Below are 10,673 nucleotides of genomic sequence, written 5' to 3'. Positions count from 1 at the left end.
GCCAGGTTGTGGAAGTCTGTGGATGGTTTCGCGCTGCTGCCGCCGGCGGCAGCGGGTGGGTTGCTGCTTTCGGGGGAGGGGGCTGGGTAGTGGTGGAGGGGACCGGCTTTGCAAAACTTGGGACCCGGGCCTAAAGGTGCCTCCTGCTGCTGCTGGTCTTTGCCACCGCCGCCGCCGCCGCCCCCGTGGTCCTTGGTGCCTACGCCGCCGCCTTGCTCGTCTTGGGGGCTTATATCAGCGCTGTGAAGTCTCTTGGGGCAGCGGAAACGCAGATGCGCCACATAGGGGAACTCAAACTGGAAACGTTGGCTGCATTCCAGGCATGTGTAAGGGGACGACCCTGCTTAGTGAGCAAACACCACACACACACGCACGCGCGCACACACACACACACACACGCACACCACATGATTACTCAGCATCGCCCCCAAGCCAGTTTGCCACCATCCCCTTGACAAATCCACCTTCATTTCTCAGGGCCTGAGTGCCTGAGAAAAGAATGACCAACCTAATCTAACTTTCCCTCCTGATTTGGGGGGAATACAGCAAACAAGTCAAGTTTCCTTGCTTTATCTTCACCTATCTGTTTAGCTTCATTCCGAACTATATCTCAGAATCTTCCTATGAGACACCCAAAGGGAAGAAAGACGCGCCAACGCGCCGGGTGAGCCCCTGCCGCTCCCTGCGTCTCTCCCCCGCTAGTTAAGGGCCCACACGCCGGTCGCGAGCCAACCTACCATTCATTTTGTTGTGGGATCTAGAGGGGCAGAGCAAGAGTAACTCAGTCAGTTCTTTCCCGTACCAAACTAGTAACTCCTCGTCTTTGGCAATCCTGCGAAGAGAGCGGTAAAACAGCTGTCCGTTTTTTATATAGGCTTCAAGGTTCTGCTCTTCCTTATCTCTGGCCGACTGGACCAACCGCAGCCACATGAGACCTTCTGAGGAACCATTTGCTGCTGAGGTGTCTACCTGCGGTTTGAAATAGATGAAAAAAGACAAGAAGGAGAGGGGAGAGGGACCCTCATGAGAGAATGAAATCGGAAGAATCAAGACCATTTCTTCTATGTTATTCTTTTCCAAAAATTATCTGAGACCACGCTTCCAAAAATTTGGCCCAAGCTGGGACCTGTCCTCATGTTTGTAACCAGTAGGCAAGATAACCATCTTTTGAAACACTGCATCAATCATACAGATCATTTAAGTCACCGTTTTTGTATATTGGTTGAATGCTAAATGAGGAAATTTCTTCTTAGAATTTAGTGTTAACGTATTGAGAGTTTACTTCTAAGTTATCCCACATTACAAAGGTATGGAGAATTTTGTTTGTTTCAGAAATAAAGCAAGCTTAAATCTTAGAAATTACGCTATGGCAATCATGTTTCAAATCCTGGCTCGAACAATTAATAGCTTTTCTTTGTAAAGAAGAATAGGAAATGAGAGGCCTTTTATCTTCCAATTCAGACATATGGATTTAATGATGCTTTACTATCAAAACTATTAACATTTTTACTTAAATACAAACTCTGGGCACTAGCTAATATTACCAAAGAAACTAATATTTAGGGGATGAAGTAGCCTCCTCAAATGGAAGGCAAATGTACCCAATACTTGTCAAAGAACTTGCAGAAACTAGTTAGTATGCAAATAGCCTCCGCCCCAGTGAAATCTCCCAGAGTTTAGGAAGTCATGTTCATCACCAGGATAAACCAGAACTGAAGCACTGATTTAGATATTTCTAACATTCCAAATCAAATTTTGTCATTTATTCCAAAAAATCAGTTGACAATAATTTGAGTTTAATTTTCCTTTTCTAATTTTTGATGTGTGAAATGGATTGCTTGCTTTATTGCATTTTCCACAGGCAAAACCTATCTCCACTTGTCATTAGAATTATTTTTAGTCCATTTCTAACAGGACATTACCCTCATACACCTACACAGCTCCAGCGGAGACTTACCCGAAAGATATAAGGTACTGTTCTCTTGTCAGTAGACTTGAGAGCTATGAAAGCTATGCTGTCATATAGGGAAGTATGGCTCAGGACACAGGGACCAAATATAGCATTCTCAGGGATGTCGCAGGTGGTGTAAACGCTGGTAAAAATATCTGTCAGACATTGTTGGACAGCCTTGGCATCTCCATCCCAGATGCCTCGCTGGATGCCTGTATCCTCCATCACTGGAGATAGACACACAGCACAGGAAAGTGAGTTACAATACTGCTTCTACTGCCATTAACCTAGGCAGAACTGTTCAAATACTAGGCAGATTTTCCTTGCACCTGCCTGATTTTTGCATAGCTCTTATTTCAAAATTATAGGAGATAAACATGGCATATTTTAAAGATGAAAACTAAGAGATACTTGTTAAAATAATTAGAATAGTGGGAAATCTGGAGCTGACTGCTTGAAAGAAAGAAAAGAAAGGGCTGGAAAGACTAGATCATTTTTGCATTACCTTGATGTTAGATTGGGTAGGTTTTGGAGGTGAAGTTCAAGGCAGAATATATATTATATATATATTATATTTATATATTATATATATTTATATATATTACACACACACACACACACACGCACATATATTTTAACCAGCCTATAGACTTCCCTTACTGAAAGAAACTTCTAACCCTTGGGGAAAAGTGCCTCTGCCTATGTATTGAACTGGGTGCCCGGGAGCTGATTTTTTCCTTTTCTTCCAAAGAGGGGAGCAGCGTTAGTGAGCAGGCGGAGACAGCGGAGCATGGCGAATGGATTTCAAGTGGAGTGTCAGGGCCACTAATTCTGTGTCAGCTAACCTTTCTCTGCAGCCTACAAGAAGGGACGTATGTCTGCTCATTACCATAATCCAACACTGTTCCTCTGAGGCTTTAATTAAAAGCAGCAAGCAGAGGTAATTTTTTTTCTGGACATGCTTATTTATGGATGAGAGTGAATCCCGGTTACCTTGTTATACAAGGGGGTGGATTGAGTCACATGTAGCTCATGAAGTGAGCAGGTACAGGACAGGCCTAAAGTGTCCCCAGTCTGAAATACTGTGTGTAATGACTGGTAAATTTTCACTCCCCCTACCCCATATGACCCTTTTTGGGCAAGAGGGGGCAGCCCTCCTTGAGCACTCCTCAGTGGGCTCTCCAGCTGTTTAATCCACAGCAATTTAGAAAGTAATGCCCCAATGGAGGGTTCTCTATTAAGCTGTCATAAAGGGACATTTTCCTTCCTCTGGACACCCCATACAAGACTTATCATTAAAAAAAAAAAAAAGAAAGAAAAAAAGAAACAGGTGTTTAAATTTTTTAACTAGCTTTGAACTAGCTGCATTGCTTAGTATTTCAAACTAATCAAAAGATTCCTCCAAGTTTGTTGTTCCCTGATAATGTCACCGTTGGCAATTATTTATGTATGTTTTGTATAATTAAAGTAACAGGAAAGAGTAGATCTAATTCTTTTCCTGCAAAGCTGTTCATTATGGAATAATATCAGTGACGTCTGTTTTTATTTTAATTTATATTAACCAATTAACCTTACACGTGTGACTACAAGGTGTGCTTTTTTCCCCCCATTCCAGCTAACATAGCCTAAAACTTTGGTTCGTCTCATTTTCCATTCATCCTCTTGCATCCCCCAAATGTCAAGTGTTGGGCTGTATCTACCAGACAGCAGAAATAAGGGAAAATATCCATAAAGAAGAAACTTTATTATTCTACATCATCTATCCCTGGACATTTTTACCCCATACAAGGTAGACATCCTGATTTTTCATTTCAAATTAAAATACATTTTAAAAAACCCATAACCTCTCATCTCATTTTCAACGGAATCCTATTCTCCTCTTTTCAATTTCCTTCAATTCAGCGTTTTATGCCCCAATTTCTCTCTTCCTTTTAAAAATCTCTTTCACACAAGCATTTCATTGTGCTGGGAGGTCGCCCCCGTCACTTCGGGCAACAGCAGGGACACAGTCATTAAAATGCGGTTCTACCTAACAATACGGTGAAAAGGTCCTCACTCCGCCGCGCTAATAGCGGTCGGAGTCGCCGCGCCAGCCGCCACGAGCCTCAAGCCCGTCACAATAACCGCTGGGCAAGAGCCTAGGAGCGCCCGCCCGCGTGCGGTCGCCTTTGCCACCCAACGTTTCACAGCTCCGTGCCCCGTTCTGGGCCCAGGTTCTTATCCGCCTGCCCTGGGAATATACCCCAGAGCCGGCGGGGCTTCTGAAAGCCGGTCGCTGCTGCCCGCCGCTAGCCCGTCCCTCTAGTCAGGCATTGTCTGGCGGCCGCGCGCTCCCCAGTCCCTGGCTTCTCCGGCAAAGTGCTCCCCACCCGCTCCTCCTTTTGTACAATATTCCTGGCAGTAGAGAGCCCCTCAAGAATTATTTTTCTCTCTCTTCTGGATAATAAGGAGACGGAAGACAAAATTTTCTACTCTTTCCACCAAACTGCCTTCCTCCCATCCCCCTCCCACATCAATGCAAATAGACTTACCAGGAATAAGGTCAGTATAGACTCTACCAAATAAGGCCACCTGGAACCCGGAAGATGCAATCGAGTGTTTCTTTTTGCCTATTGTATCAGTGTATTTCCATGTCAAGAGGTGTTGGTGTTGCCGTCTTTTAGGCTTTTCCTAAAGAGATAAGAGAGAGATGGAGAGATGGGGAGAAAAAGATTGGGGGGTGGAGGGAGGGAGGGAGAGAGAGAGAGAGAGAGGGAGACGGAGAAACGGAGAGAGTTGTACAGATGGACCCGATGCAGTGACTGACTGGCACGCAGACACACACTTTTTGTTTGCTGCACATAATCTGCCCAATGACGCGTGACAGCCCACGTCCCCTCCCTTTAACTCTTTGCTGGGCCAGGAGCTCCCTCCGGCGCCGCCTGCCTCGCAGCTTTTTCCCCCGGCCTGCCCGCGCCCCGCAGATCATGAGCGCCTACCCCGGGTGGCAACGCCTCTCAGAGAGCGTCCCGGCCCGCCTCTTCCTAAAGCTCGGGCCCTCTGGGACGGCTAGGAGGGGAAAATCGTTTCAGGATTGGAAAGGAAGGTACCAAAAGGATTGGAGAGGGCCTTTCCCCGTTTCACTAGGCACTTGGAGAAGCTATGACAGAGAGCTGGACACCCAGCGCGTGCGGACCCCGAGCGTATTTCCCCGGAGTCCACGTTCCGTGAAAGGGAGAGGGGTGCGGTTAGCCCCAGGGATTCTCTAGCCCTGGAGCCACCGCTGATTTGCGCCGCTAGTTGCCTGAGGTTGATAAACGGGCGTCGTCTCTCTTCAGGAGCACCAACACTACCAAGCTTCCCCCTGCAAAATTCAGAAAGGATGCGCTTTGGTGAGAACTTGGCTCAGCCTTCCCATGGCTCGGGAGATGAGGTTGGAGTGAGAATGTCACCAGACCTCGGAAGGGGACATAACGGTACCTCCTAGTCCCAGGACACGGGTACGTGGGCGGAGGTGGGGTGCCGGAGGTTGGTGGGAAGAGCGCAGGTTAGTGGACTCAAACAGTTCCTGGGTTTTTTTGTTTGTTTTTTTGTTTTTGCCCTCTGCTTCGTGCAGAATCTGCACAGCCCCAGAGGGAGTCCTATAATGGGTGCTGTTGGCACTCTGAGGTCTTGGGGTTGCGAGGCAAGGGTGATTCAAAATAAAAATGATTATCAAGATGGGCTCCGGAAAGCTTTTCGCATCCAGCGGGTGGTGGAGGAGGGGATGGAGTTGCCAAGGCCGTCTCGGGAGCCTCGTTTGTGCGCTAAGCCACTTAGAGGCGCTGACTTGCCCCTTTAGTGCAGCAGCTGATGCTAATGACTTGAGGTCTTTAACAGCCTGCAAGTTGACTCCTTCAACGGGGATGCAACACCATTTCGCTGGGGGATCTTGGGCTTCTTTTTCACAGTTCAATTCTCTCCTCCTAAGGGAAGAAAGGCCTTTGAGTGGTATAGATAGTTTCTCAACTTCTTCAGCCCCACCCACACCACAACTACTTTGAAGTGGGCAATCTGTCAGCATTAGGATAAATCGGATTGTGCAGCTGGCTAAAGTGGAGGCGGTACAACCACAACTTAAGGAGACAGCCTCCTTGGTGTTGTTTTTCCTTGTTGTTGTTGTTGAAATAATGTATTTGGGGAGTTGGCAAAAAGCAGCTTACCATGTTAGTTTGATCCTCTCCCAGCTTTGAGACCCTTCTCTGGAACTCAGTGGAGTATGGAGGCTTGGACAGCCCGGTGACTGCAGTCCCAGGAGGCCAGGGGAGGATTTTCCTGAGGAGAAACAAGTGCAAGGACTTTCCCATGAAGTTCATTTTCTTCCTTGTTCTCCGTCTCTCTCTCTCTCTCTCTCTCTCTTTCTCTCTCTCTCTCTCTCTGTGTGTGTGTGTGTGTGTGTGTGTGTGTGTGTTTCCTTCTCTCTTCTGGTCAGTACCCCATGCAAGTTCTGAACTGCTGCCTAGAACTAAGCTGAAATTCACAGAAGGAAGGGCTGTCAAATCCCCATATTTTGAGAGAAAGTGGGGAATTCCTTAGTTTTCAGGTTAGCTACTGACTTTTCAAAGAAAGCTTCTTGAAGTGCAGTTTTACATACTTTGGCTATGTGCAATTTTATGTACTTCAGCTAAGGGTGACTCCTAATGATGAAGGCTTAGTGCAATGAGGCTCTCTCACATGTCTGTATATAAGAATCTGCAGCTGTACTGAGCTACCAATTGTCTTATAACTGATTGCTCCACTGAATACTAGATTCACTTCTTTCTCTCTCTCTCTCTCCACACACATACACACACACACACACACACACACACACACACAAGCATGGACACATTGTCCCCTAATACTTCTTTAAAGAATGGGTGGAAGAATTAGAAATGTGAAAATAATGTCTCAAACATCTGGAAAATAAACCTCAGGTTTGAAGAATAGTGGCCAGAAACGTAAGTTAATTCCGAGTAGAAGAAATAAGAAAAGTAAAGGGCAGAAGAGGCATGGTTGCAAACAACTTCCAGTTAAGAAAGAAAAGCCATAAGAGAGTCATGCGGTCCCTTAGAAACTACAGACTGATAAATGCAATATGGTGTGTGAGGAATGGTGTTTAAGAACATAATTTCATTAATCTGTTGAACAGAACACTCCTTAGTGCTTTCTTTTGCTGTTATTTAGAGCATTGGAAGTTTATCTTTCAGGAAAAGTCATCTGTCCATGCAAAGCATTAAAAAATTACCTTACATATTGTAAATATATAAGCCTCTACTCCAGAATGTGGACATTTAGAAAATAAACTCTAAATGGAAGGCATTTTTCTTGTGCCTGGCCTTTCTCTTATTAGATATAGAGACCATTTAAACTATGTTTCTTTTGAGGTACTAAAACCTTGACTCCAGTTTGTATAAAATAATGTTTTTGATACTTAAGTTCAGGGTGGAACAGCTTGGCCTTTTTAAGTCTCAAGCTAGAAAACAGCGATGATTTTATACATCTGAGAAGGGAGTGATTTATTGAGAAACTGGCCAACAGATGCTTCATTTCAGTTTTACTTTTTTAACCTCTAATTAATGTTTTTCCTACTGCTTTCAGATAAAGATCCTTAAATATCAGAATTTCTCACATTTTATGAATCTGACCTACCCTTCTGATTATGAGTTAAATAACTGACATAACAAAACAATATAAGTAAGATTAAATCAAAGTTCTTACTTGGAGAGTTTTCTAGTAATTTAAGTGGTACACATTTTGCTTGGTAATATAAATGTCCTAAATGACAATCATTAATAGGGGATAAAGAAAATCTACAAATTATTTTTATTCCTGTAGAAATTTATGGGCTAAAATGGTACATAAACTACTTTGAAATCACTCTGCATTAATACTTACTGGAATTCACTGATACTAAATGAAGGGTTGAGGCATTTATTCAGCCTCAGACAGTACTATCAAAATGTACCTAGTCAACAGTTTTATGTAATTCACATGGAACAATGGGTTTATGCATATATTTGGAGCTCTCTTCCCTAGGATTTTATTTCCAGTTAAGTAATTAGAAGAATGACAATGAAGAGTGGGCATGCTCACCTTGTTCCACTTTAGCAAGGCTCTTTGGAGTCCTGGCAAAAATACACATGTAGGAAACTGTAGTGTTATTTTGGAAGAGTGGGCTGGAGAGAGGTTGATAAATGATACCCGAGGTGCCTTTTATGACCAAAGTGAGAGGGTGGAGGAAGGGTAAGAAAGGGAATTTTAATTCTTAGTGAGTATTAGAATGGGAATACCCTTTTTCTTCCCAGGGTTGAAAAATGGAGCCCAAAATATTTCAACTTCTTTGATAAGATGCAGGTAACATCTCCAAGAATAATTCACACAAAGATTATTATCCTATGAGAATGAAAACACACTGATTTTCTTTTTCTATATCTTTCTAGGTTCTGGCTTACTCACCTCTAACTCTATTGCCAAAGCACTACACCAGCAAAGGCTTGATTGTCAAAAGAGTATGGCAATTCATGGTGAAAGGGGGGAAAAAAACCCCACACACTGGAAGATAAGAGGATGCCAATGGAGCAGACAGTGGCAGCTCCTTCCTAAGCTTATTAATTTCCCACAGGGAGGTCTCTGGAAGGGGCTGTGAGGGTTGAGGGAGGCAGAGAATAGATCTTCAAGGAGGAGAATTGCATTACCTAGCCTCACCATTCAAAATAAGGAACTTTTTAGGGGATAAACCTTATTGACTACCTGTACATGAAAGAGAAACAGAAATGATGGGCTGGTCAATTAAGAAAAACACCAGGCCTGTGCAAAAAATGTTGTTCAGAGGGTTGTTAACTCATTTTCTACCACTTTGCCTTTATCAAGAGAATGATACATGGTGGGTTTTTAAAAAAGACCCAGAGGGGTTTGTTTGTTTGTTTGTTTGTTTGTTTTACATCTTGGTGAGAAGAGGCATGCTTCTGAGTTGGATAAACAATGATGTGAAGGAGTGGGGTGTGGGGAGGGGTACTTGTTTTTTATAAGTATACACTGCAAACTCAGTTTGGGTCTGTTCCTCACACTAAGTATTGTAGTTGGCTCACTGGGTATTACATAAGCAAGTGTTTTCCAGGCTGACCCTGGGAAAGCCAGAGACTTAGAGTTGGGTAATTTTGTAGCCTGTGAGGAAGGACTTCAGGATCCCAACTGTAGGGATCATTACTCCTGACTCACACTTTTATCTCTTGGGCTTTTCCTCATAAATGGTCCAGCTTTAAATCCTGCTGCTCCTGTAGCTACTACTACCACCATTATCATTACAATGATAATCTACCTTTCTCAAGTTTAAAACTTTCTCTCTGAGTACTTCTGTTGGAGTTCAGCTGAGAATGGGATAGTCTTTGAAAGCTATATGTTACTCTCTTCCTCTCCTGGATCTGGGTTGTAGTCAACTGGCTTAATGGCCTCTGACTATGACTTTTAGATGGGCTAGCAAATCGAAGTGACATTGTGCAAAACTACCAAGAGATATGAAATAAGTGCCTCATACTCATCTGTGTGAGTGTGACCTCTGAACCAAATCCAATATCCACTATTTTGACCCCCTGGATTCTCCCAACTTCTATACTTCTCCCAAGATGAATGTATAACGATCTGGCAAGAAAAGACCTGAATTTTTGTCAAATCCATAGGTTCCAAAGTCCTTCCTAGACTCAGACACCACACCCTTTGAATGCATCTCAGTGTGAGAGGGGTTGGCTGGTTGTAGCCACGTCTCCGTCAGTCACTCTGAACCTCCTTACCCTCTGGGTCAGGCTTTTTAGGCAGACTGGGGATCAGGGGATGTCTAGCAGTCTCAAATTGGTGTCCAGCAGTCTCAAATGAGAATTTGAGAAGTCTAACTCTAGGCCTTGGGAATGTGACAACATTGAGAGGCTCTACATCAAATTTCTTCACACAGCCAGGAGAATGGACATCATCCCAAGATTCAGTAACTCTGTGCCACCCTTTTCCTCTCTGTTTTAGGTGGATTGTAATTCCTGAGTTAAATAAACAGGCAATGATAGACACACAGCATATATATCCTGGGCAGAATACACTTCTTGGCATCTAATCCCAGTTAGCTTTCTGAGGCATGGACTGTGAGAATTTGGGCTGCTGGGAAAAAAGCAGCAGACAGCATGGCTCTTCTGGGAAAGGGGTCTAGGCAGGGGACACAAATGTCCAGTACTTGGAATAAACCCATGGTACACTTTGCTGAGGCCCAAAGAGAGAGATGTTTCATTTTCTCAAGGAAGAGAGAAGCAAGACAAAGAAAGTAAAAAGAAAGGAAGAAAGAGAGAGACAGAGAGGATTTGAGAAGTATATACCAGTTAGGAGCCACAATAGTGATGATTCACATTGTATTAAAAAGTCTTGGAAATATGGTTCAATTTCTTCACAAATTATCCTCCCGAACTGCTCCCTTGCTCATATTGCCAACTGAACTCTGAGTGAAAACTGTATTATTTCAGTTCAATTAATCCCAGGTGTTCTATGATTTAATCCAGGGATATTAATTTAGCATCAATGGGGGATGTCTCCCAAAACATTATATGAAAAGCTGTTAGTTCTCAGAAGATTTTCACAAACACTTGAAAGCTACCAATGTCAGTCTTTCCTCACTGCTAATACTTGGAAACGTGGTCTCCTAAAAAAAAATCAAAGATCAACATGTCACAAATGCAGCAACATCATG

General features: G+C 43.7%; 1 protein-coding gene across 1 annotated transcript in view; it reads right to left on the bottom strand.

The window, feature by feature from the left end:
* PRDM8 (PR domain containing 8) overlaps positions 1 to 4,754 on the bottom strand; it is a 6,789-nt gene extending 2,035 nt beyond the window's left edge. Inside the window, exons 1-4 of the mRNA XM_011966242.1 lie at positions 4,483 to 4,754; positions 1,958 to 2,178; positions 738 to 969; positions 3 to 340 (exon numbers count right to left, since the gene is read on the bottom strand). Of these exons, the coding sequence (XP_011821632.1) occupies positions 3 to 340; positions 738 to 969; positions 1,958 to 2,176 (789 nt within the window). The 5' untranslated portion in view covers positions 2,177 to 2,178; positions 4,483 to 4,754. The remainder of the gene's footprint in view (positions 1 to 2; positions 341 to 737; positions 970 to 1,957; positions 2,179 to 4,482) is intronic.
* Positions 4,755 to 10,673: the final 5,919 nt, after the last annotated feature.

This window comes from Mandrillus leucophaeus, unplaced genomic scaffold (assembly GCF_000951045.1).
Source record: "Mandrillus leucophaeus isolate KB7577 unplaced genomic scaffold, Mleu.le_1.0 Scaffold75, whole genome shotgun sequence".
Classification (NCBI taxonomy): Eukaryota; Metazoa; Chordata; class Mammalia; order Primates; family Cercopithecidae; genus Mandrillus; species Mandrillus leucophaeus.
The sequence above is the reverse complement of the archived record's forward strand: the minus strand, read 5'-3'. Positions and strand labels throughout refer to the sequence as shown.